Source organism: Neofelis nebulosa, chromosome 4 (assembly GCF_028018385.1).
Source record: "Neofelis nebulosa isolate mNeoNeb1 chromosome 4, mNeoNeb1.pri, whole genome shotgun sequence".
Taxonomy (NCBI): domain Eukaryota; kingdom Metazoa; phylum Chordata; class Mammalia; order Carnivora; family Felidae; genus Neofelis; species Neofelis nebulosa.
In genome coordinates, this window is record NC_080785.1 from 167638560 (window position 1) to 167659226 (window position 20667).

Here is a 20667-nt window from a genome sequence, read left to right on the forward strand (position 1 = left end):
ACACACTAACTTGTGTTCATCGGCTGCTGGCATCATTGCTCAGGCTTCTGGTCGAGTGGAGGCTATCAGTTGTCAAGCTCTGGGAAGTCAAAAGTTGTATGCAGAGTTTCGACAGTGTCCCTAACACCCATGTCAAGGGTCAACCGTATTTAAAACTTATGTGATTTTCAAAATGAGATTTCATATACACCACACACTCTAGGAAACAGGATGGAAAAAACTCCAGCTACAGTGATTGGTGGCTTGTTTTCCTGGTTTCTTTTTTTAAAATTAATTATTTATTTATGTTGATTTTTGAGAGAGGCAGAGCACAAGCAGGGGAGGGGCAGGGAGGGAGCGGGACACAGATCTGAAGGTGAGCTGTCAGCACAGAGCCTGACGCGGGGCTCAAACCCACGAACCGTGCGATCATGACCTGAGCTCGAGTCGGACGCTCAACCGACTGCGCCACCCCACCCGGGCGCCCCCGTTTTCCCGTTTTCAGGCCATGGAACTTTGTGTGTAAAAAGGAAAAGGAAAAATCCGTGTACGTTAACACGAGTAGATAACCGTCTGGCTTCTCCCTCTGAACCGTGCGGATTTTTACCTGGGCCCGTGGGGGGGGGGCGGGGGGCGGGGGAGGGCCGAGGGGAAGGGAGATGGTCCCGACGCTGGGGCTGGGGGTCCCTGGGGAAACCCGGCCAGTCCTCGCTCCAGGCCCAGCCCACCACGGCGGTGGCCCCTCCCCTCGGGCGCCGGTATCCCCTCCCCCGCCCCCGCCCCCGCCCCGTCCAGCCCATCCTTCCACCTAGACCTGCGCGGTCCTCGGGTCCTGGAGGCCTCCCGCCCTCGTCCTCCCCGCAGCGGCCACGGGAGGGCGCCCGCGAGCACGCCACCGAGCGAAGGATCCCCTCCGGGACTCCCCGCAGCCCGTCTACACCACCTGCCGGCGGCTCGGAGCTCTGAGACTGCGCGCAGACTGTCCTCTCCCACATCAGAACACCAGCCCCTGAGAACACCTTGTTTGTTCTCACTGAACACCACAGAGGACACACGGACGCCGTCAACCGGCCGACAGATCTGGGTGGAGCCGAGCAGGGTAAGCCTGGGGGGCAGGCACCTGGCGAGAGCTCCCAGGCCTGGAGCAGAGACCCGGGGGCCCTGTAAACCCAAAGTGGAGCTTTGCACCCGAGCGCCGCAGTGGCTGTGCTCCGGCCCGGACCGCCCTGGAGACTGGTTTGGGACTGGGGGCCAGGGGAGGCGGGACGATGGGGGCAGCCTGCATACAGCCCCCTGCCCCCCCCCCCCCCCAGCCCCGATTCACACCCGAGAGAGCCTCAGCACGTGACCTTCTCTGGAAAGAGGGTCTTTGCATATTTATCAGCAGAGAGGTTGTGGTACTGCCCCGGGGTGGGGGCCTGAGAGCGGGAGAGAAGCAGAGAAGCAGACGGAATGTGGAGCCACACGCCTACAAGCCAAGGGACCCGAGAGAGCCAGGAACAGACTGTCGGGGACCCAGGAGCCAGCCCTGCCCACGCCCTGCCCCTGACTTCTGGCCTCCGGAGCTGGGAGACCAGAGACTTGCTCAGGGTGCCCGGTTGGGGTACAGCTGCCCCAAGAATCAAACACACCCCGTGATCCCACTGGACAGCGAGTGGGTTTCCACCCTCAGCTGGCAGCTGGGGGGGCAGGAAGGACCGACCCCGCTCACCTGGCCCCAGGCCCCTCAAGGAGCACAAAACACCTTAGAAGCACCTCCCGGACAGGACACGAGAGGCGGATCATTCGATATGGCTTTATTTTCTGATCGTCCAAGTCCGTCCCCAACCAGCCTGAGCTCTGAACAGTTAGCAGTCCTGACGGCCGCCCCAGCAGGAGGGACACCCACGGGGCAGGCACACGTGGGGAAGACGGGCCAACACCGGTCCTCGAGTCCTGCCCCCAGAGGTGGCCGGGTTGGCTGGGCACTCGGTAAACAGTCTCTGGGGGAGACAGGCCACCCAGCAGGGCAAGGGGGGGGGGGGGAGGGTGGGCAGAGGCAGGAGAGCCTGTAGACCCCACACCTGCCCCTCCCTGTTGCCTGGGGGGCTGGGACAGGGACGGTCTGGCTTGGCGAAGGCAGGAGGCCCAAGGTGGAGACGGAGACACAGCCCCCAGGAGCCCGTCCCTGCAGTGGGTGGTGAGCTGGCTTCTGGGGAGGGCTGGCTGGGGGGGGGGGGGGCACGTGGGAGGGAGCGGTCCCCCTGCTCTCCAGACCCTCCGTTAAGGCCTCCCTGGGGGCTGAGGCAGGTGCCCAGAGCCTCCCTCACTCATCCTGACCCTCCCCTCGGCACAGAACACCTCACTGATTATATTGCTAATGAATCGGTTCGCCTGGGTCTCCCTGAGATCAATCTCAGCAGCACTGGAGGCCCCCTCCACACCCTTCCCTTCCAAGGAGCCTGATTTGTGGGGTTCAGGCCCAGACCTTCCTCTCCAGGTCCCAGGTCCTGGGAAGGGCAGCAGCCCTGTGGGCCCCACAGCCACGTCTTCCCCAGCAAACGCTCTCCTCGATCCCCAGCCTGGATGCCGTCCTCAGACACGGGGGCACTGGATGCCCCCAGAACACAGCCTCCACTCCACAGGTGAGGAGACCGAGGCCCGGAGAGCCCAAGGGAAGGGGCAGAGGCCTAGGGTGCCTCCTCTCGCCACGCCTGTCTCCCGCCCCAGGGGCGTCGGGGCAGCCGGGTCCCCAAGGGACAGGCTCAAGTGCCCCAGGCACGGCGGGAGGGCAGAGGCTGTGACAAGCCAGGGGCTCGGGGGACACGTGCTCCAAGGCCGCACCTGAGGCGAGAGGCCAGGGTGGGGGGACCCAGCCTCCGAGGGATGGGCTGGTGCTGCCCGGCAGACAAGAGGCTGAGCACCCACATCACCAGGCGGACGGGGCGGCGTGAGGCCAGACAGGGCCAGAGAGGGGCGGCCCCCTGCCCCTCAGCCTGCAGTCGCCGGTGAGCGTTGCAGGCAAAAGGAGGGACGTGCCGGGCGCCTTTCTGGTCATCCTGCAGCCCGTGAACCCTGAGGGCTGGGGGATCGCCTCTGGGGCGGGGGGCTCGTCCGCAGACTTGTCCCCAAGTCCAGGGCCCGGCCCCGGGGCCTCCACCAAATGCTCCTCCCAGAGAGTTCACGGGACAGAAAAGAAAGAGCCCCCCAAGTCCTCAAGAGCAACACGGAAAAGCTCTGTAATTCGGGGTGCCGGCCAGCTGTGGCGTGGGGAGGGGTGGCAGGCGGGGGCGTCACTGCGCCTTGGCCTTCACGAGCAGTCTCTGAACGGTTCTGTACAGGAGGTCGAAGTGCTGTAGGGGGGGCGTGAGTGAGAGCTGGGCCCAAGGGCTGCCTGGGGGTCACGTCCTGCTAGGCAGGGTGGGGGGGGGGGAGCACGCAGCTGGCTGGGTGAGCCCCCTCCCGGCCCTCCCCCGGCTCACCTGGACCGCCGTGTAGGCCATCCCGAGGTAGGCGCCGATGCAGACGGCCAACAGCAGGTCGAAGATGGCTGGCTTGACCCTGAGGGAGACCGGGGCGTCGGCGGGGTCAGGGGAGGGTGCGGGCTGCCTCCGTGTCCCTGGACCGCACGCCACGGGCAGTGACCCAGGGCAGCTCACCTGTAGGCATTCATCACCTGCTTCAGCTGGTCATAGAAGACAAACTCGGGGTCCCTGAGGAGAGAGCACTTCCTCAGCAGGGTCACCCAGCAGCGGGGCCACGTTCTGTGTCCCCCAGAAACCAGACCGCCTGGAGGGCCCGTGGGCCCAGAACGGGGGAGGGAGCACACGTGTGTGTGCGTGTGTGTGTGTGCGTGCGCGCGTGTGCTTGGGCAAAGCTGCCACTCACCCTCCTGGGGAAGAACTATTCTTTATCCTGAAGTAACCTCTTTCCTATTGCTTTTGTGGGCGTCAGAACACTCTTTAAAAACGGAGTAGGGTGACTGCTAAGAATTTACGGGTCTGGAAAGCATTTCCATAGAGAGAGGGCAAGGTGGTCTGGGAATCAGAGGCCCTGGCTCCACAGCCGTGGGTCCACTCTGAGCCTCGGTTTCTTCTTCCGCCCAAGGGCTCTGACTCTCAGGCACACCATGAGTTGGGAGAAGGTAAAAAGCCAGCAAAGGGCACCAAGCAGTGTGGGGAGATCTCCTGGCTGTGGACACCTGCAGGTTCCCTCCTGCCACACAAGGCCCTGAGGTGCCAGCTTGGCCCACGTGGGGGGCTCCGAGCAGAAAAAAAGACAAAACCCAGGTGGCCCGTGGTGGGGAGGAGCATCCTGACGGCAGACCGGGGACCGGGGGTTACGAGCCACGACACCAGAGCACGAAAGGGCCGGAGGGCGGTGGGGATACGAGGCTGCCCAATTAGACACAGGATATCAGTTACGCTCGGATTTTAAATAGAGAAAAACCGGCCGTCAGTATAAGTACATCCCAAACGCTGCGGGAGCCATACTTACGCTAAACAAGAACACGTGAATAAGCATTTAGGTGGAATCGCATCTAAGTGGCCACCTGGGCTTTGAGCTTCTTGTTTTATCTCCGTCCACTGTTTCCATCCCCCGGGGCGCCTGCTGAGGGGGGAGCCACAGCCCACGCGGCTGTCGTGGGGGGCGGGGGGGGGGGGGGCGGGTAGACGGCGCCTCACCGTTTGTCCGCCTTGATGTGGTGCGGCTTCACCTCCTTCAGGTAGCGGCTCAGGTAGTGCTCCAAGGTGCTGAGGAACGTGCCGTCCTTGTCCACCAGCTGAGCCGCGCGGGGCTGGTTGGTGAGCCAGTCCATCACCGAGTCCAGCTGTTCCTGCTGGATCTGCTGCGGGGCACGGGCCGCGGTCACGGGACCCCGGCCCCGCCCCCCCGGCCCCGCCCCCCCTCCTCCCCCCGCCCCGCCCCCAGCCCGGCCGTTACCATCTGCTCCGTGAAGACTGGCATGTCTGGGGGGGTGCCCTGTGGAGACAGTGGGGGGGGGGGGGGGGCGGGGGCGGGACGCACCTTGAGTCTGGCCGCCCGGCGGGGCGGGCCGGGAGCTGGCGGGCGCGGTGGGGGCTCACCTTCTCGGTCAGGTTGTAGATGACTCGGGTCAGGGCCTCCGCGATGAGCCTGGTGTTGCGGGTCAGGGTTTTAGAGTCGACCCGGGACCTTAGGGCAGGTGTGAAGAAAACACACGTGTGTGTCCGGAATCAGCATCAGTTAAAATCACCAGAAAAAGAGTGGTCGTATTTCCAATGATGATAAAAACAAAAAAGGCCACAGCCGCCTCCTCGGGCAGGGCGGGCGCCTCCCCAGCATCTGCCTGGAATGATGAGCGGCTCTGGGCCTCAGTTTCCTCATCGGGAACGTGGGGGTGGCCAGGGGGGACCCGCCCCCGCGGTTGTGGCGGACCTCACTGATGTGATGTCCTGGGTCGGGTGAACATGTCCCCACATTCACGCCCACCCAGAGCCTGGGGACAGGCCCTGCCCGAGAAGCGGGGCCTCCACGGACGTGACCAGTGAAGGCGAGGTCGCGCTGGAGGGGATGAGCCCTGGGTCCTTACACAAAGGGGGGAAATCGCACAGACACACAGAGACACCCTCCTGAGGCCGCGCAGGCAACACACAGACCCGGAAAAGGATCTCTGGTGCAAAACACCGCCGAGCCGAGTGTGTGCAGCGCAGGGGGCCCCCCCGGGAAGGCGGAGGGATTGGCCAGGGCCCAGCCCCTTCCCTCCCGCTCTCTCCGCCCGGAACACCCTTCTCCGGACGCTCCTTGACTGTAGCACCGCCTCCTCCAGGAAGCCTCCCTGATGCCCCAGGAACAGTCAACACCCCGCCCACACCTGCTCTCTCTCTCTAGGCCTCACCCACTGCCTGGCAGGGCCTCCTCGAGGACCAGCTTCTCATCCCCCAGCAGACATGTTCAGCAACAAGCTGGGCCCAGCCCCAAGGCCACCATAAAACCCTGGCCCCACTGAGGGCTGACAGGCCACAGGGAGCCACGAACGAGAAGTGAAGTCAAAAATGGCAGAAGCCAGAGGTGCACAGGGTCTTGAAGACAGATGGTGAGGAAGAAAGGGGTGGGGAGGGCTCCCCAAGGAGACACGAGACAGGGCACCACTCTCCAGGCCTCAGCACGGCCGTGCAAAGGCCCAGGGACAGATGTTGCAGCATGTGGGAAGCAGGGTAGACCGAGGTGCCCAGCGTCTGAAAGTCACGCGTGGGGTCTGGACATCACATGTGGGGGCCAGGGGACCCCAAACCACTCACGCAGCCTCCCCATCGCTAACGAGGGACACTCAGTAATCCGACCCCAGGCCCCCACTGTTCCTAGGGTCCTCAGCCAACGCTGGCCTCTTCCCGACCACCCACGTTTTGGGTTCATTCCCTCCATCCAGGCACCTGCACCTACAGTGTCGCCCCTCAAAGATCGCTCACAACCGGGCATGGACGGAGGGGAGGCTTCGCTGCCGCGCCCACACTCACCTCACATCCATGATGCTGCTGCGCTGGCCGTCGCGGTGGCTCTCCAGATGGGATAGGGTGAAGGCAGGCAGCCGGCGGATGGCAAAGCGCTCGTGCTCCCAGGCCAGGATGTCCTCCGCCAGGTTGATTTTCTTGTGCACCATTGAGAACCGCACCTCCGGGAACTGGTGGGCGGCCACCTGCGCGGGGGCGGGGCCCATCAGGGCGACACCCCCGCCCCGGATGCCGGCCTGTCTCCGCGAGGGGGGGCCCGCGCCAGCTCAGACCACGGACGTTCACGCAGGGCCTTGGGAGCCAAGAGGGTTCCCGGGTCCCTAGTCCTCGGGCGCCAGCATGCACAAAGCGCCTGATCACCAGCCTGCCGGACGCGCCCGCGAGGCAACGAGCGCGCGCGGGGCCAGAGACCCCAGGCAGCAGCGGGCACGCGCTCCGGCACCTACCGTCTCCAGCTCCCGCAGGAAGGCGTGCTGCAGCGTCCCCTCCCTGGGCGGCTTGGACACGTGCAGGTGCAGGCTGTCCCCGCGGCCCACGGTGTCCAGGCACAGAACGAAGGCCACGTTGTCCTGGAGCAGGCTGGAGTCTGCGTGGCAGCAAGGGCGGTTGGGAGGGGCGGGGCCTCTCTGCGGGCCCCGCCCCCCGCCCCCGCCCCCCCGGGGCCGCTCACCCGTGTGGTCCAGGTTATCTTCCAGCCAGCGCTTGGTTCCCTGGTAGTTGAACTTGCCCCCTCCAGAAGCAAAGAACAGGAGGTTGTACCTGGCAGCATGGGGAGAGCGGGTGTCGGCTGTGGAGGGGAGACCGGGCCCCCGAGGAGGAGCTGGTCTCCCACAGGCACTGAGTCCTCCCGGGCTCCGTGGGGGGCGAGCGGCATCCCCGGACCCACCCACTCAGTGCCAGACGGCCCCAGACGGGACCCGGTGTCCCTGGGGTGCAGGGCCTGGGTGGGGCTCAGCTCCAGGCCCGGCGCCCGGGGGACCTCGGCGCAGTTACTCCTGGGGGCGTGCGTGGCCCCTCCCGCCCAGCTGTCACGTACGCGGCGTGGGTGCGCTTGTAGGTGTAGAGCCTGGAGAAGAGGCGGGCGAGCTCCAGCAGCACAGAGATGCCGCTCCCGTTCGAGTCCGCACCGTGGGACAGCCACTGCGGGCAGGAGGGACACGAGGCCGCAGGTCACTTCGCCACCCCTGCCCTGGCAGCCGGAGCCCGGCACCCTGCCTCTGGGCCACGCCTCGCTCCCCGGCTCCAGCCCTGCTCGCCAAGACTCTGCCCCACGGGGGCGGCCTGGTCGGAGCACCTGCCCCAGGAACGCGGCCCCCCTTCCTGCCCCCCCCACCTGTGCTACTGGGGGGCAGGAGGGCGGTGCAGACACCCCCCCCCCCAAGCTGTGAAAGGCCCCGACTCATCCGCATTCTGTAATCTGAAGGAACACTCCCAACAACATGGTAATCAGGTAAGAAAAGCAACATTCCCAACAACATGGTAATCAGATAAAAAAAAAAAAAAATTGGATTCTATCATAGGGCTTGGGGACCCCCCAGGTTACAGTCTGTAGCCAACATATCACATATTGATACATTAAAATTCAGGGGAAAAGGTAACAGGACGCTCAGGGAAGGAACCAGATACCAGAGGCCACATGGCGTGTGAGGCCACGTGTGTGAAACGTCTAGAACAGGCTCATCCACAGACAGGAAGGGGGCTCGTGGGATCTGGGGAGCGATGGGGAGTGACCGCTGATGGGGATGGGGCTACTTTTGGGGTGACCGAATGTTCTGGAAGTAGACGGTGATGGTTTTCACAGCTCTGAGTGTCCTACTCTGTACTAAAACATTTGCTTTAAAAGAACAATTTTTAAATGAATTACATCTCACGGAAGGCAGGCAGGCAGACTTCAAGGCAGGGGGCGGGGGATTAAAAACAAAATAATCTAAAAGGCTGCAGATGAGGCGGGAGGGAAAATGACGAGGCTGAGCATCCTGAGGGGACAGCTCAGGCCTTGCCTCTGGGCCCTGGCGGGTCCCGGCATCCGGGACCGCTGGCCTCCCAGGTGGGGTGGCCCTTGGAACGGCTGCTCACCATTGCCATGGTCACACGGCCAGGACCTCACGCCGGGCTGCCACTGGCAACCTCTTCGCTTTGGACAGTTTTTCTTTCAAAGCAAGACTTTCCTGATGAAGCCACAGGCACTGTTCACAAGCTGGTGAGAGTGAGCAGTGACCGTGACCTCACTGTGCAGGGGGCTCAGACAGCTCGGCAGGGGGTGAGGGGGTGGGGGAGGCCTGCAGGGCAGCAGAACTCAGCAGGCCCGACACTTCCCTCCTCAGAGGACTGCTGGCGAGGCTGGCCCTCAGGGGCGTCAGGACCCGGACTCGGGGGCTCCCACCAGCCTCACCTGCCGGGGGCTCGTGTCCCGGAGCTGTCCGTGCAGACACGAGGTTTGCGCCGAGGACCCGCTCCCCTCCTGGGGTCTGGGGTCTCCGCCCGAGCCCGGCAGAGGGGCCTGCTGACCGACCCCCGGTGAGAACCTGGGCGCTGGGTCTCTACGCCCCCTGGAGACCACACCTCACGTGTGGTCACGTGTCGTTTTGGGGGGGGGGGGGATCAAGCTCATCCTAGGGGATACCCCGGGAGAGGATTCTGGAAGCTTAGCCCGGTGTCCCTGTGCCATCCCCCACCCCGTGCCTATGCCCTGAGATTATTTGCTTCTCATCCTTTATAAAAACCACGGCCTTGGGGTCCTCCCAGCACACCCCCGTCCCTGGGAATCTTTGCACACATCCCTGCTCCTGGCAGGGGTCCTGAGGACCCTGGCACGGACACCCTGGGCTCGATTTCCGGCCACCCATCTCTCGCGGGACCCTGGCCGCAAGACCTGCCTCAGGTTAGCCCGTGTCTGCTCCACGATGCCACCCGTGCCAGGGATCCTCCTGGGCCTCAGAGGGCGGGTGCCGCTGCTGTGACCCCAGCCACAGTGCACAGAAACGCTCCACCTCTGAGCTAGGCTGGAGCAGGGCTGGGGGTGGGGGTGCCCGGGCCCCTCCCCAAAGTGCCCGCATACGTACGGGGGCCACTCCGAAGGCATCGTAATGGGCCACGATGACGATAGTGGGAAGGTCTTCTCCACCCAGCCCGGTCAGCCGCCCCTGCAGAGAGAGAGACAGTCTATGAAGGGCACACTGGCAGGGGGGGGCCCCAACGGCCAGAAACAGTTCCGGCTGCCCCCGTGGGGTGGGGCAGTCTCTCGAGCCCTGCCGGCTCTGACACGGACAATACGTGAACCAATGGTTGTGGCCGGGCGCCAATAAAACTTTATTTACACAAGAAGTCACGAGGGCCGCAGCACGCCGACCACTGCTCTCTCTGTCGTGCTTCCCCAACTGGAGACCCGACCCATCTTTCGAAGGCTGAGCCCCGAGCCACCGTCAGGGCAGGAGCAGAGCTCTGCTGATGAGACACAGCCAGTTCAGAACGCGGCCACAGGAGCCCATCGGGGTCCGGGGTCCAGGTCCCGGCACCCCAGCTGGAGACCCAGCACGTGTGGACCGGCCCTCGCTGAAGTCACGGGGGTGACAAAGCAGAACCACCTCTTGTCAGCAAAGGCCTCAGCCTCCGCTCCTCCCGTCCAAGGCTAGTCCCGGGGTGCAGAGAGGTCGGACGGGGTGGCCCAGGGTCTTTGCCAGCACACGGCTGAGGCCGTTTTTCTGATCCTGCCAGCTAGAGGGCGAGCTCTGTGAGGGCCTTAGTCACGTCAGATGGGAAGCGGCCGCTGGCGAGCCCTCCTGGCTGCCGTCCACGGGGAGCCGGCCGAGACCCGGGACAACAGCTCGGGTGTGGGTCCCCGCCCGAGACCACGGGCACACTGCCGACCGTGCGGGCTCAGGCCTCTCGAGACAGGCTGATCCCGGCACCGGCTGTGTGAGCCAGCGGGGGTCAGGGAGAGTAGGGGGGCAGCCGAGCGCCCCCGCTTCCTCCATGCCCCCACTTCGACCCAGATAACAGGGATGGCAGAGGGCTCAGGGCACTGCAGAGGTTTCTAGAACCACAGGCCAGGACGGCCAAGCTGGCAGGCTGAAAGAGACTCCTGAAAGGCAAGAACCCACCAGACCCTGGGCGGCTCTGCTGCTATTAACCCCCCGGTACCCGGACTGGCTGCTGCTCAGCCCCACCTCTGGGAGCCCGATGCAAGGACCCTGCCGCGATCCTTCGCACGATTCTCACGGTACTCCTCCTCTAATTCACCCACTGCGTAGACAGGGCAGAGCCGTCCCCACGTCCTGAATCGGGCTGCCCAGCCCCCTGCACCCGGTCCCTGCGGGCGGCCCACCCCGCCCGGAGCCCCGACTCCCCTCGCCGCTATAGACCTGCCAGTGTGGCGTCCTCGAGGGCCCCTGCGCGGACTGGGAGGAGCCATTTTTTTTTTTAATTTTTTTTTTTTTCAACGTTTTTTATTTATTTTTGGGACAGAGAGAGACAGAGCATGAACGGGGGAGGGTCAGAGAGAGAGGGAGACACAGAATCGGAAACACGCTCCAGGCTCCGAGCCATCAGCCCAGAGCCGACGCGGGGCTCGAACTCACGGACGGCGAGATCGTGACCTGGCTGAAGTCGGACGCTTAACCGACTGCGCCACCCAGGCGCCCCATGGGAGGAGCCATTTTTTGCAGGCGTGGCTGCCCCAGCAGAGCCCGTCTCCCGCTGGGCCGAAGTGCCCGCCTGCCACCCTCGGACCTCCCCCGACTGCAGGGGAGTTCTTCCAGGAAGGGCATCCCGCCCGCTGCTGCCTCCCGCACACAGCAGGGCTCAGAGTGCTCACGGAGAAAGCAGGTTAAACTCCCGAGGCGGCCTTGCTTAGTTCTCGAGAGGGGAGGGCTAGCCGCACCCCAACTCGCACTGAGCCCGCACGCCGGCACCAGGGGCTGGCCGAGTAGCCTTGCGCCGTCTGGTGTGAGCCACTGGGGACTCAGGCCCGCCTGGCCCAAACAGAGGCCGGGGCGACCAGCACGCTCGGCTCAAGTGCTCGCTGAGGGCCTACTGTGCACAGGCGCCTGGTCAGGCTCCCAGGACACCACATAGGCCGAGATGACATGGTCTCAGCTCCTCCGGCGCCGGGGCTGGTAGGAAAGAAAGACTGACACGCAGGCTCCGAGCGTGTCAGATGGGACGGACCCTGGACACGAAGTAAAGCCAGGCCTGGGTCAGGCCTGCCACGGGACGACTGCGGCTCCCGGGTTAAAACTATATGTGGGTTCTCAGGCCGACAGGCTGCCATCGGGTACTCAGCCCCTGGCCATGCACTTGCCCCATCTGTGCTCCTTGCCCTGTGCCTTTGCTTCCGGGGCCTCTGTGAGGGTCCCCCAGGTGGTCTCCAGGGAGACCTCCTCACTGGGGTGGGGGACACGACGGACACGATGACACCATGAAAAGAAGACACTCCCCACTTTGTGCTTTTCCACTGCCAGCCCTCCCCCTCGCCACCTCCCCACCCTGGGTCCACACAACTGCCAGAGCTTTCCGTCCAGGCCCCCCACGGCTGCCGACAGAGCTGACCCTCGACACGGGGGAGAGCAGAGCAGCCGAGTCAGGGTTTCCTCCGGCCTACACGCTTGCTTCCACCCCCACGGGAGGTGATTACGGGCTGAACTCCTTCATGTTTGGCCTGCCGCTTTAATTGCCTACTTCAACACCCAGAGCTCAGCTCTGTCCCAGCTCAGCTGAGCTGTGGACAACGGGGGGGGTGTGTCCCCAGAAGGTTCTGAGGATGCAGCCTTGGAGGTATCATGATATGAAAAGAAAAGGCCACAGCGGGAAGGGGAGCTCTCTGCGAGGCAGGGACAGCCAGTGCAAAGGTCCTGAGGCAGGATGAAGAGACCTGATGTATGGCTGGGGCTGGCAATGGGAGGCAGGAGATGGGCTGGTGGGGAGATCTGACCTGATTTCCCTATCAGAGGCTCCCTCTGTGGGGAACAGGTGGGGCTGAGCTCAGAGAGCAGGATGCCCCGCTCCCCAGGTCTTAGTGTGGCAGGCAGGGCCACTCACCTCCACACTGGTGATGAGCCAGTCGCTCACAGCCTTGCTCTGGACCCCGCTGGTGACCATCTGGAAGCCGTTGGCAGTGGCGGTGTGGAGCAGCACTGAGGACAGGTCAGGGAGCGTCAGCCCCAGGCCCGGGGGGGCTCCCGCACCAGAGCCGGGATCCTTGTGGCCCCAGCACCCCAGACGGCGGGGGTTCAGTCCAAGGCCAGCTGGACACAGGCCCACCCCCGTGAACCGGGGCGCCACGCGAGGACTGGGCAGGGCAAAGAGCCTGGCAGGGAAGACACTCGTGCCCTGGCACCGGTCACACCCGCCACCCGCACGGCTGAGAAGGGAGTAGCAGGCAGGTCCCTTCCCCGGCGTCTCTGACGGCTTCACCTGCCCCGCGCCAAGCTCGTGGACGCCCCCGATCCACGGAACAGAAGGACGGGTTTCCTCCCTCCCCAAGGACGCTGCCACCCCTTCCCGACAGACTCCAGCATGATATGGTGGCACGGACAGAACCCTCGGCAGGTGGAACAGGTGTCTGTGTTTCCCACAAGCCATCAGAGGCTGAACATGGGAAACGCCTCCCCGAGTCAGTGGTTCTCCGGCTTCTGTTTGCACAGGAACCAGGGGCGGGGCGGGGCGGGGCTGGGGCGCGGAACGGCAGGGTCTTGGCCTCCAGCCCCAGGTCTGTGGCACAGCCGGTGCGTGCAGGGCCGTGCGCTCGCTGTGAGACGCGGCCCCTCAACAGGCCAGGACCCCACACGCCAGCCCCGTCCTGCAGCCCAAGCCTACCTTCGGCAGCGGAGGCGGAGCCCTGGGCGGCGGACGCGGCCTGCGTCTGCTCGTAGATAGACAGCAGGGCCTCGTCCTCCACGGCAAAGTACACAGGGACCACGGTCTCCATGGCCAGCATCTCAGGCTCGGTCTCCATGAATTGCTGTGGAGGAGAGGCTTGTTTAGGGGGCTTCTGGCCTGCGGGGGGGGCGGGGGGGGGCGGGGGCAGGGGGCAGTGGCCGTCCCGGGAGCACAGGCAGCCTCCCATGAGGCTGGCTGATAAGGCGAGGATCACACCGGAGAGGACAGGATGGGATGGGGGGGTGGGCGCAGACGGGACAAGGACGGAGGGCTGAGAGAGGGTGGCAACGCCATGGGCGCCCAGGCGGTACCCACCAGGGAGAAAGCAGGCTGGGAGGACAGAGAGGGAGCCGGCCAGGTCTGGGGTCAGATCTGGCGTCACTGTGGGCCGGCCCCAGCCCCAACGGCCATCACATCCTCAGATGTCGGCACCCTAGGCTGACGGCAGGGACCCGCACACAGTGAGCACAAGGTGCCCGCACACGAGGTGCACCGGCCGTGCCACGGTCCTGGGGCCGGAGGCCGAGACTCTGCCGATCTGCAGCCCCCGCCCACCCCCGAGCTAGGCTTCGGTAAGGCTGAGCCCCCTCCACAGCCCCACCCCCGCATCTCATCTGCAAAGGCCTCTTCATCCGTGGAGTTTCACGGGGGCCTGTGAGACTCCGTTAATTCAAAGCAGGTCACCGCCTCGGCACTGTGGGGGTGGGAGCAGCATCCCCAGCCCACCCCCCGGATGCCAGGGGCTCCCCAATCACAGGCGTGTCCCCTTAAGGACAGGATCACCCCGGGGTGGCAGGGGCCACGACGAAGAGGCAAAGAGGCGGCAGCCCACTCCCTGAAGGGCGGAGGGCACTCACCCGGATGACGTCCTGGGGCACGGCGGCCATGGCTCGCGGCAGGATGATGACCACAGCGCCGGCCGACTGCCTCAGGGCCTTCTGGTACTGCTCGTAGGAGAAGTCCAGCAGCCGCATGAGCACACAGCGGCGACTCAGCACGTCCGCGTCGATGGTGCGGGCCTCTGTGTTGAGCACTGCGTTCCGAGTGCCTGCAGGAGGGCGGGCAGGGCCTCCCTCAGTGGGGCACGGGGACCCCCACCTGGAAACCACGGACTCGAGGACTCCCACGGTCTCACCCCCTACGTGTCCCACAGCGGCCACAGGCACGGCAGACACGGGCAAGACCACGTCCGCCAAGGCCTGAGCCTCACCGCCCACAGGTGCAGCACCCACTCAAACTCCGGTGAGTCACAGGGCCCCTAAGGACCACTCAAGAGCTAAGACCCTCCTCCCTGGGTGCCGTGGGGGATGGGGCAGCATTCCTGGACACACCCACTCAGTGCCAGGGGCTCAGGTGTCCCCAGACACGGCCCAGAGTCCCCCCGGGACAGGACTGCCCCAGATCGGAGCCTCCGCTCTACAGCCGAGGGCCATCTCTCACTCTCTTCTGAGAGCTGAAGAAAGTTCCAGAAAATCAGGGAGAGAGCTAGAGACAGAGCTTCCAGGCAACTGAATCCCCTCCCCCCGACCCTCCATCCAAGAGGTGGGTTGGAACCAGGATAGTGGAGAGCTTTTCTGGGGTGAACAGGGGTCTCCCCCAGACACAGGCACCTGAGCCCTGAGCCCTGAGAGGGCCGCACTGGAGAAAACCGGCCAGAAGCCACACGGACGCTAAATGCCTGCACGTGGACAAGCGCTAACATCTACGTAACTTCCCACGGCGGCACTGTCCCCATGCGTGGTGCATGGCAGGCCCCCAGGGGCCATTTGCCTCCCAAGCACGGTGGGAAAGGGGACTTAGGCAGCTCCCCAGAAAAAAATCCCAATTTTTACATCAAATCACTCAAACAGCAAAGAGAAGCAACGATTGCAAAACGCCTCAACAGCTGCAGACCAACCCGGGCTGCCCAAAACAAGCAACCATATTACATGCAGGGTGGGGCGGGGGGGGGGGGGGGGCAGGGGGGAGGCTGGATGTGGCCCCGGGGCCTCTCATCCCAGACCCGGACAGTGGATGCTCAAAGTCATGACGGGGAGCCCGGCCTTGCCATCCGAAAGTCAGAGCTGCGGGGGCAGGTGTCCACAAGGACGCTCGGCTACAAACGCCCCAAGCTCAGAGCCAGCCCCCCAGCCCCCACCTCTGCTTTCCGGGAACGCGGCCTCCGGAGAAGGCAGGCAGACCAGGGAAGGGGCTGGTCAGGGGAAAGGGGACAGCGTCCCAGGTGGGAAAGGGAAGGCCATCTTGGGAACAGGGGGCCTGTGACCAAGGCACGAAGGTGACCCACGTCCCCAGGGCCGGGGGTGGGGCGCTCCCTCCAGGGGCCTTTTCCCTGACTCAGACTGGCCGTGGGAGCCCCAGGAGGGCCGGGCAGGGCGAGGGCAGCGAGACCTTCAGGCTGGGAGTCCGGGAAGGCCCCTCCCCCGTGCCCCACACTCGGCCTCCCAGGCCCGGTGCTCCCTCACGGAGCGGGACTCCACCTTCCCGGGGGAGGATCCCAGAAGGGACGCAGGGAGAGCAGAGACGGCTGGACACGGGCCCCCAACCGCCCCCCGGGCCCCGAGGGCCCCAGGGGCAGAGACCCTCTTTGCCGACGTGAAGCTGAGGCCAGAGCAGCTGCCCCCGCCACGGACCCCGGACAGGAAGAGGTCGGGCTCGGTGGGCGCCACGACCGGGCAGGACGGAAGCCGCCAGTTCTCTCGCCAGGACCAGGCCCGAGCAGAGGTCGCAGACTGCTCTATCAAGGGCCGGGAGGTCACGCCTCTCACCTTGCGGGCCACGCCAGCCCCGCCTCAAGTACTCAGTTCTGCACGCCAACCAGCGGCCACGGCTGTGTGCCAATACAACTTTATTTACCACGAGGGGTGGAGGGGCCTGACGGGGTGCTCGCGTGGCCACCTCTCCCAGGGCCTCGCCTCAGCCTAGGGGATCAAGTGAGGCAGGTCTGAGCAGGCCGCTAAGCGCGGCAAGGCGCACAGGCAAGGCTGTTAAAGCGACCTGTCACCTCGGGAGGGCCAGTCTTCCAGGAGGCGGTGGCGGGGTCACACCCATGGCCTTGTACCTGACGGGATTACCCTCAGCCCAGCTGGCACTTCGGCACAAAGAGCACACCCCTTTCCTTCCCAGCAGCCGGCCGGCTGGCCTGCATTTCTCAAGAGGAGAGAACAGGAAGTGAGGAAAGGAGGCAGAGTCGCAGCGAGGTTTGCACCAGGAGGCGGGGAGCCCGCAGGCACGGAGGGGGTGCTGAAGACACTGGGGAGACGGCAATCGGCAATCAGCGATGACCTACAGGCCGGCTCTCAGGGACCACACTGGCCGCCAGAGGGCCAGGGCTCCCTCCGGTCCCACCAGAACAATGGCACCAACAATCCCTCCAGCGTCTCCCCAGGTGGACACAGCCCGGTGTGAGGGGCACGGGGTCAAGAGGGTGCGTGACCCCCACGCACCGGGCCTCTGCCTCCTTGGGCTGCACACCAGAAGCTCTCGGCTGAGACGGGGGGCACCCCCCCGGGCTCACCCCCAGAGCCCAAGGTCTTTACGGACGCCACACGGGGGAAGATGTCAAGCCACGAAAAGGAATGGGAGGGAATCCCAGGAGGAGGAGGGGCAATGAACCCAGGGAAGGGAGGACAGAGGAAAAGAAAGCCGGACGGAGATCCACCCGGCCTCCGGTTGTCTCAGGTTCCAGGCTCTGCGCCTTCTGGAGCACAGGTTCCTCCGGCGGCCGCCAGCCACCCTTGGCTGATTCGGTTTATTACAACTGACACAACACTGCAAACTCCCATCCTCCCTTGCCTGGACCACATCCCCAGTGCCCAGTGGCCACCTGTGGCTCGTGGCTCCCATGTTAAACAGCAAAGACACACAAGACAGAAAGTTCCACCAGACGCCGCTGGTAAAGGCCCTTCACCCACGCAAACGTGGAACATTCCACGAAAACATGCCCAGGGCATCAGGGGCTCCGGGCCTTCCGTCCCACCCCTCCAGAGCCTGGGGCCTCAGGTCAAGATCATCAGTCTAACCCACTCAGGTCAGCCCCCTGGCACCGAAGACATGCAGGGCAGGGTCGTTCTCTGGGGGTGGGGGCGCGCATTCTGGGCACTGAGGGCCGGTGAGTCGCATCCCTGGCCTCACCCACTGGATGCCAGGGGCTCCCCCACTTGGGGCAACCACAAAGTCATCACCCAGCGTCCCCTGGGTTGACAGCCACTGTTCTAAACAGAAATGGCCTAACTTTGGGGGTGAGGACGGATCTGAGAGGATGTCTGGACATGTCTGCAGGGCCCGGGGTTCCCCAAGGGCTTGGCTGGGGATCCATGGGGCTCAGGCTAAGACTGAGATGTTCTAACAGGAGGAGACAGTCCGAGAGGAGACTGGGTCAGAGGCGAGGACAATCAGAACGGGGGAGAAAGCTCTTTATGGAGAGATCAGACTTGCACTTGCAGGGGCCTAAGGCGCCAAGCTGGAAGAAAAACCCAGAGGCCAGAAGGTTCTGGAACACCAGATACAGCTACAGTCCAGTAGAGATGAGGGAATTTAGAATTGAGGCTTAGGGGCTGGGATCAGGACCTTGACAGGAAGGAGAAGGGGCAGGAGGGGGACCCAAAGAGCTGTGCTCGTTCCAGGGCCAGGAGGTCTGGGACAGAGGACCCCGCAGGGTCAGAGGCAATCCAGGATTCCTGGACAGAGGGAGCAAGCGGGGTACCAGGGTGAGGAGGCTGGGCGAAGGGGGGGGGGGTGTGTGCACCGAAGGAAGGGACAAGACACGGGGTCTAAGGGACCCCACAAGCCCACAGGCATGGGGACTGAAATGGGAAGGAGTGGGGGCCGGGGGCCTTGGCTAAGGAATCTGGCTCATGAGCTGGGCCCTCAGAGCATGGAGACATGGGTCTGGACGTGAGGCCAGGTCTGGGTGAGAGATCAGAGCTCCTGAGACCCGAGGGGACAATACTGGCACTGAGCAGAAAACAGTGGGGGTACCTGGGCCGTGCAGGGTCAGGGCTGGTTGGAACTGCCCACCGAGGGGCTCCGCCTGGCAGAAACCAAGCCAGGAGGCTCACCTCCAAATCCGCCCCCAAAGCGGGAGCTCTGGGCACCGGGACACGGCCCAGTGAGGATGGGCACCGGGGTGGTGTCCCGGGAAGGGGGCCTCGGCAGTGCGACTCCGGCCCAGCTGGGAATCCGAGGGTCCAGGAGCAGAGGGAGCTTGGCCTGAGGGTCGGAGCCCCGGGTTCTGGGGCCCGCTGCCCTTGCCAGGGGCCAGCGGAGCCCGCGCTGAGGGCTCCAGGGGCACGGGACGGACAGAGCTGGGCGCCACGCAGGGGTCCACGTACGCAGGCTCTGACTCGTCTGCGGCTCGGCTAAGGCTAAGGGTCGGATGGCCTAAGCGAGGTCTGCGGGCTGCACTGCAGCTGGCCAGGCCGGCGCGGCGGGTGCCCGGGCTCCGGGGAGCCCGGCGAGGCCGGGGTGCACGCACCGTAGGGCTGCCCCTGCAGGTCGTACTGCTGCATGCGGTACACGGTGAACTCGTGCGCCGCGTCGGCGGCCGGCAGCGGCGGCGCCACGAGCAGCAGCACGGCGGGCAGGAAGACGATGAAGCCGAGCGGCAGGCACGACGCCTTCAGCATGTTCTCCAGCACCTCGCCCGCTTCTTCCAGCATCCTGGCCGGCGGCGGGGCCGCGCGGGGCGGCGGCGGGGACGGGACAGCGGCGGCGGCGGCGGCGGCGGCAGCGGCGGCGGCGGCGGCTCCCGCGGACTCACCTCAGCATGGGTAGCCGCCGGGGTCCTGCGGGCGCCGCGCCGGGCAGCCCGCGCCTGCTCCGGGGTCCTGCGGGCACCGCCACGGGCCGCCCCGCTCGCCGCGCTGCCTCCGGGGAGTTGTAGTCCTCCTGGCGCGCGCGGAGCCTCCTGGGAGTGGTAGGCCCACTCTGTTACTTCCCAACGGAGGACGCCGCGGTGGACTGCTGGGCTAGAACTGATGGCGTGTCACGTCAACTCCGAGTCCCGAAATACGGAGACTTTAAAAACAACTATTTGCGGTCGAACTTTCTCCAACCCTGTCTCTTGTGGGGGGACGAGGGGGGCGGCGAGAGCCGCGGGGACGTGACCTTCCGACCCGGAAGGAAGTTGGAATAAGAGACGAGAGGGGCCAGCCCAGTGCGCGCAGTCTCCTGGGAATTGTAGTCCGGTTAAACAGGCGCAGGGCTCATGGGAGCCGTAGTCTTCCTGGCAGAAGTCAGAAAAATCCCTTAAAACAACCAAGGCACGTAGATGTCAGACTCCGCGAGGGCAAAGACTTTTGTCCACTTCGTGCGTTGATGTATCCCCAGAATTTAGTGCGAGGCCTGGCATACAGTGGGTTGGCTCTACAGTTTGGGGATGAATGAATGAAACAAGAAGAAAGAAATCATGATAGAAGTCTCCTAAAGGGATGGTGCAGTGGGTTATGGGACTTGTAGTCTGGAGCCTGGAGTTTGTGCAGGGTTGGTGATAGGATGATTTCTACTTAGGCTTATTCGTATTTGGGGCATATTCATAGTAAAAAAACAAAAAACAAAAAACAAAAAATTCTTTTGAAGTTCGTTGTTCATATTTTTAACTGGGTGTCCCGTATTTGCTTTTTTCGAATCTGGCAACCTTAAGATCTCACTGTCTGCCTGCGAGGGGTCTTAAGGAACATCCATAACTCATACCCCCTGTGTGAGGGTACAGATGGGAAGACTGAGGCCACAGGGTGCCGAACAAGAAGGCCCTGCCCCCCAGTGAGTTGACATCCAGGCTTCAATACGGCTCCTGGAGGACTTGGGGGACCACCACCACCCCCCCCCCCCGTTCTGCCCCAGGTGCGAGGCGACATGTGTGCTGACTGATAGAATTCTGGACTCAAGTCTCAGTACCGACCCACCCTTCCCAGCTGTGTGACCTTGGGCAAATTGCTTCACCTCGCAGAACCTCAGTTTCCTCAGCCACCCGATATGATGACAAATAATCAGATGCCCTTTTCCCAACCACCCCCCTGCCAGGGGTAAGAATTCAGTAAGATGGTCCCCGGGGGAACTGACTCAGAAAGAGCTCAGCACACATTAAGGGCTCAGTAAGCGCTGGCGTGAGAATGCGCCAGCTCATGCAGCCTCCCGGCTGCTGCCTCTCCTATCCCTCCACCCCACCCTCCTGCAAGGCTAACACCTTCCTGCCTGGCGTTTGTCACCCCTAACCAGAGTGGGACCTTTGTGGGTGCAGGCACCAGGGTGTCTGTGGGCGGAACCCCAATGCCCAGAGTAGAGCCTGACACACTGGTTAAGTGAATGAATGAATGAGTGGAATGAATGGGAAGTGAGAGCTCCA

General features: G+C 64.2%; 1 protein-coding gene across 4 annotated transcripts; it reads right to left on the reverse strand.

The window, feature by feature from the left end:
• Positions 1–1760: 1760 nt before the first annotated feature.
• Positions 1761–19101, reverse strand: NCLN (nicalin). Of its 4 annotated transcripts, none has more exons than XM_058728980.1 (15): positions 18799–19101; positions 14183–14373; positions 13263–13407; positions 12486–12580; positions 9512–9592; positions 7486–7589; positions 7120–7208; positions 6896–7035; positions 6456–6634; positions 5046–5133; positions 4903–4941; positions 4644–4804; positions 3618–3671; positions 3441–3519; positions 1761–3291 (listed from the first exon to the last, which is right to left on the reverse strand). In XM_058728980.1, exons 1-15 carry the CDS (start codon positions 18980–18982, stop codon positions 3013–3015), a joined length of 1908 nt encoding a protein of 635 aa, XP_058584963.1. In that variant the 5' UTR covers positions 18983–19101; the 3' UTR covers positions 1761–3012. The 4 variants fall into 4 exon arrangements, with proteins under 4 accessions (XP_058584963.1, XP_058584962.1, XP_058584965.1 ...); XM_058728979.1 differs by having other exon boundaries at positions 4644–4807; XM_058728982.1 differs by having other exon boundaries at positions 3112–3311; positions 18799–19098.
• Positions 19102–20667: the final 1566 nt, after the last annotated feature.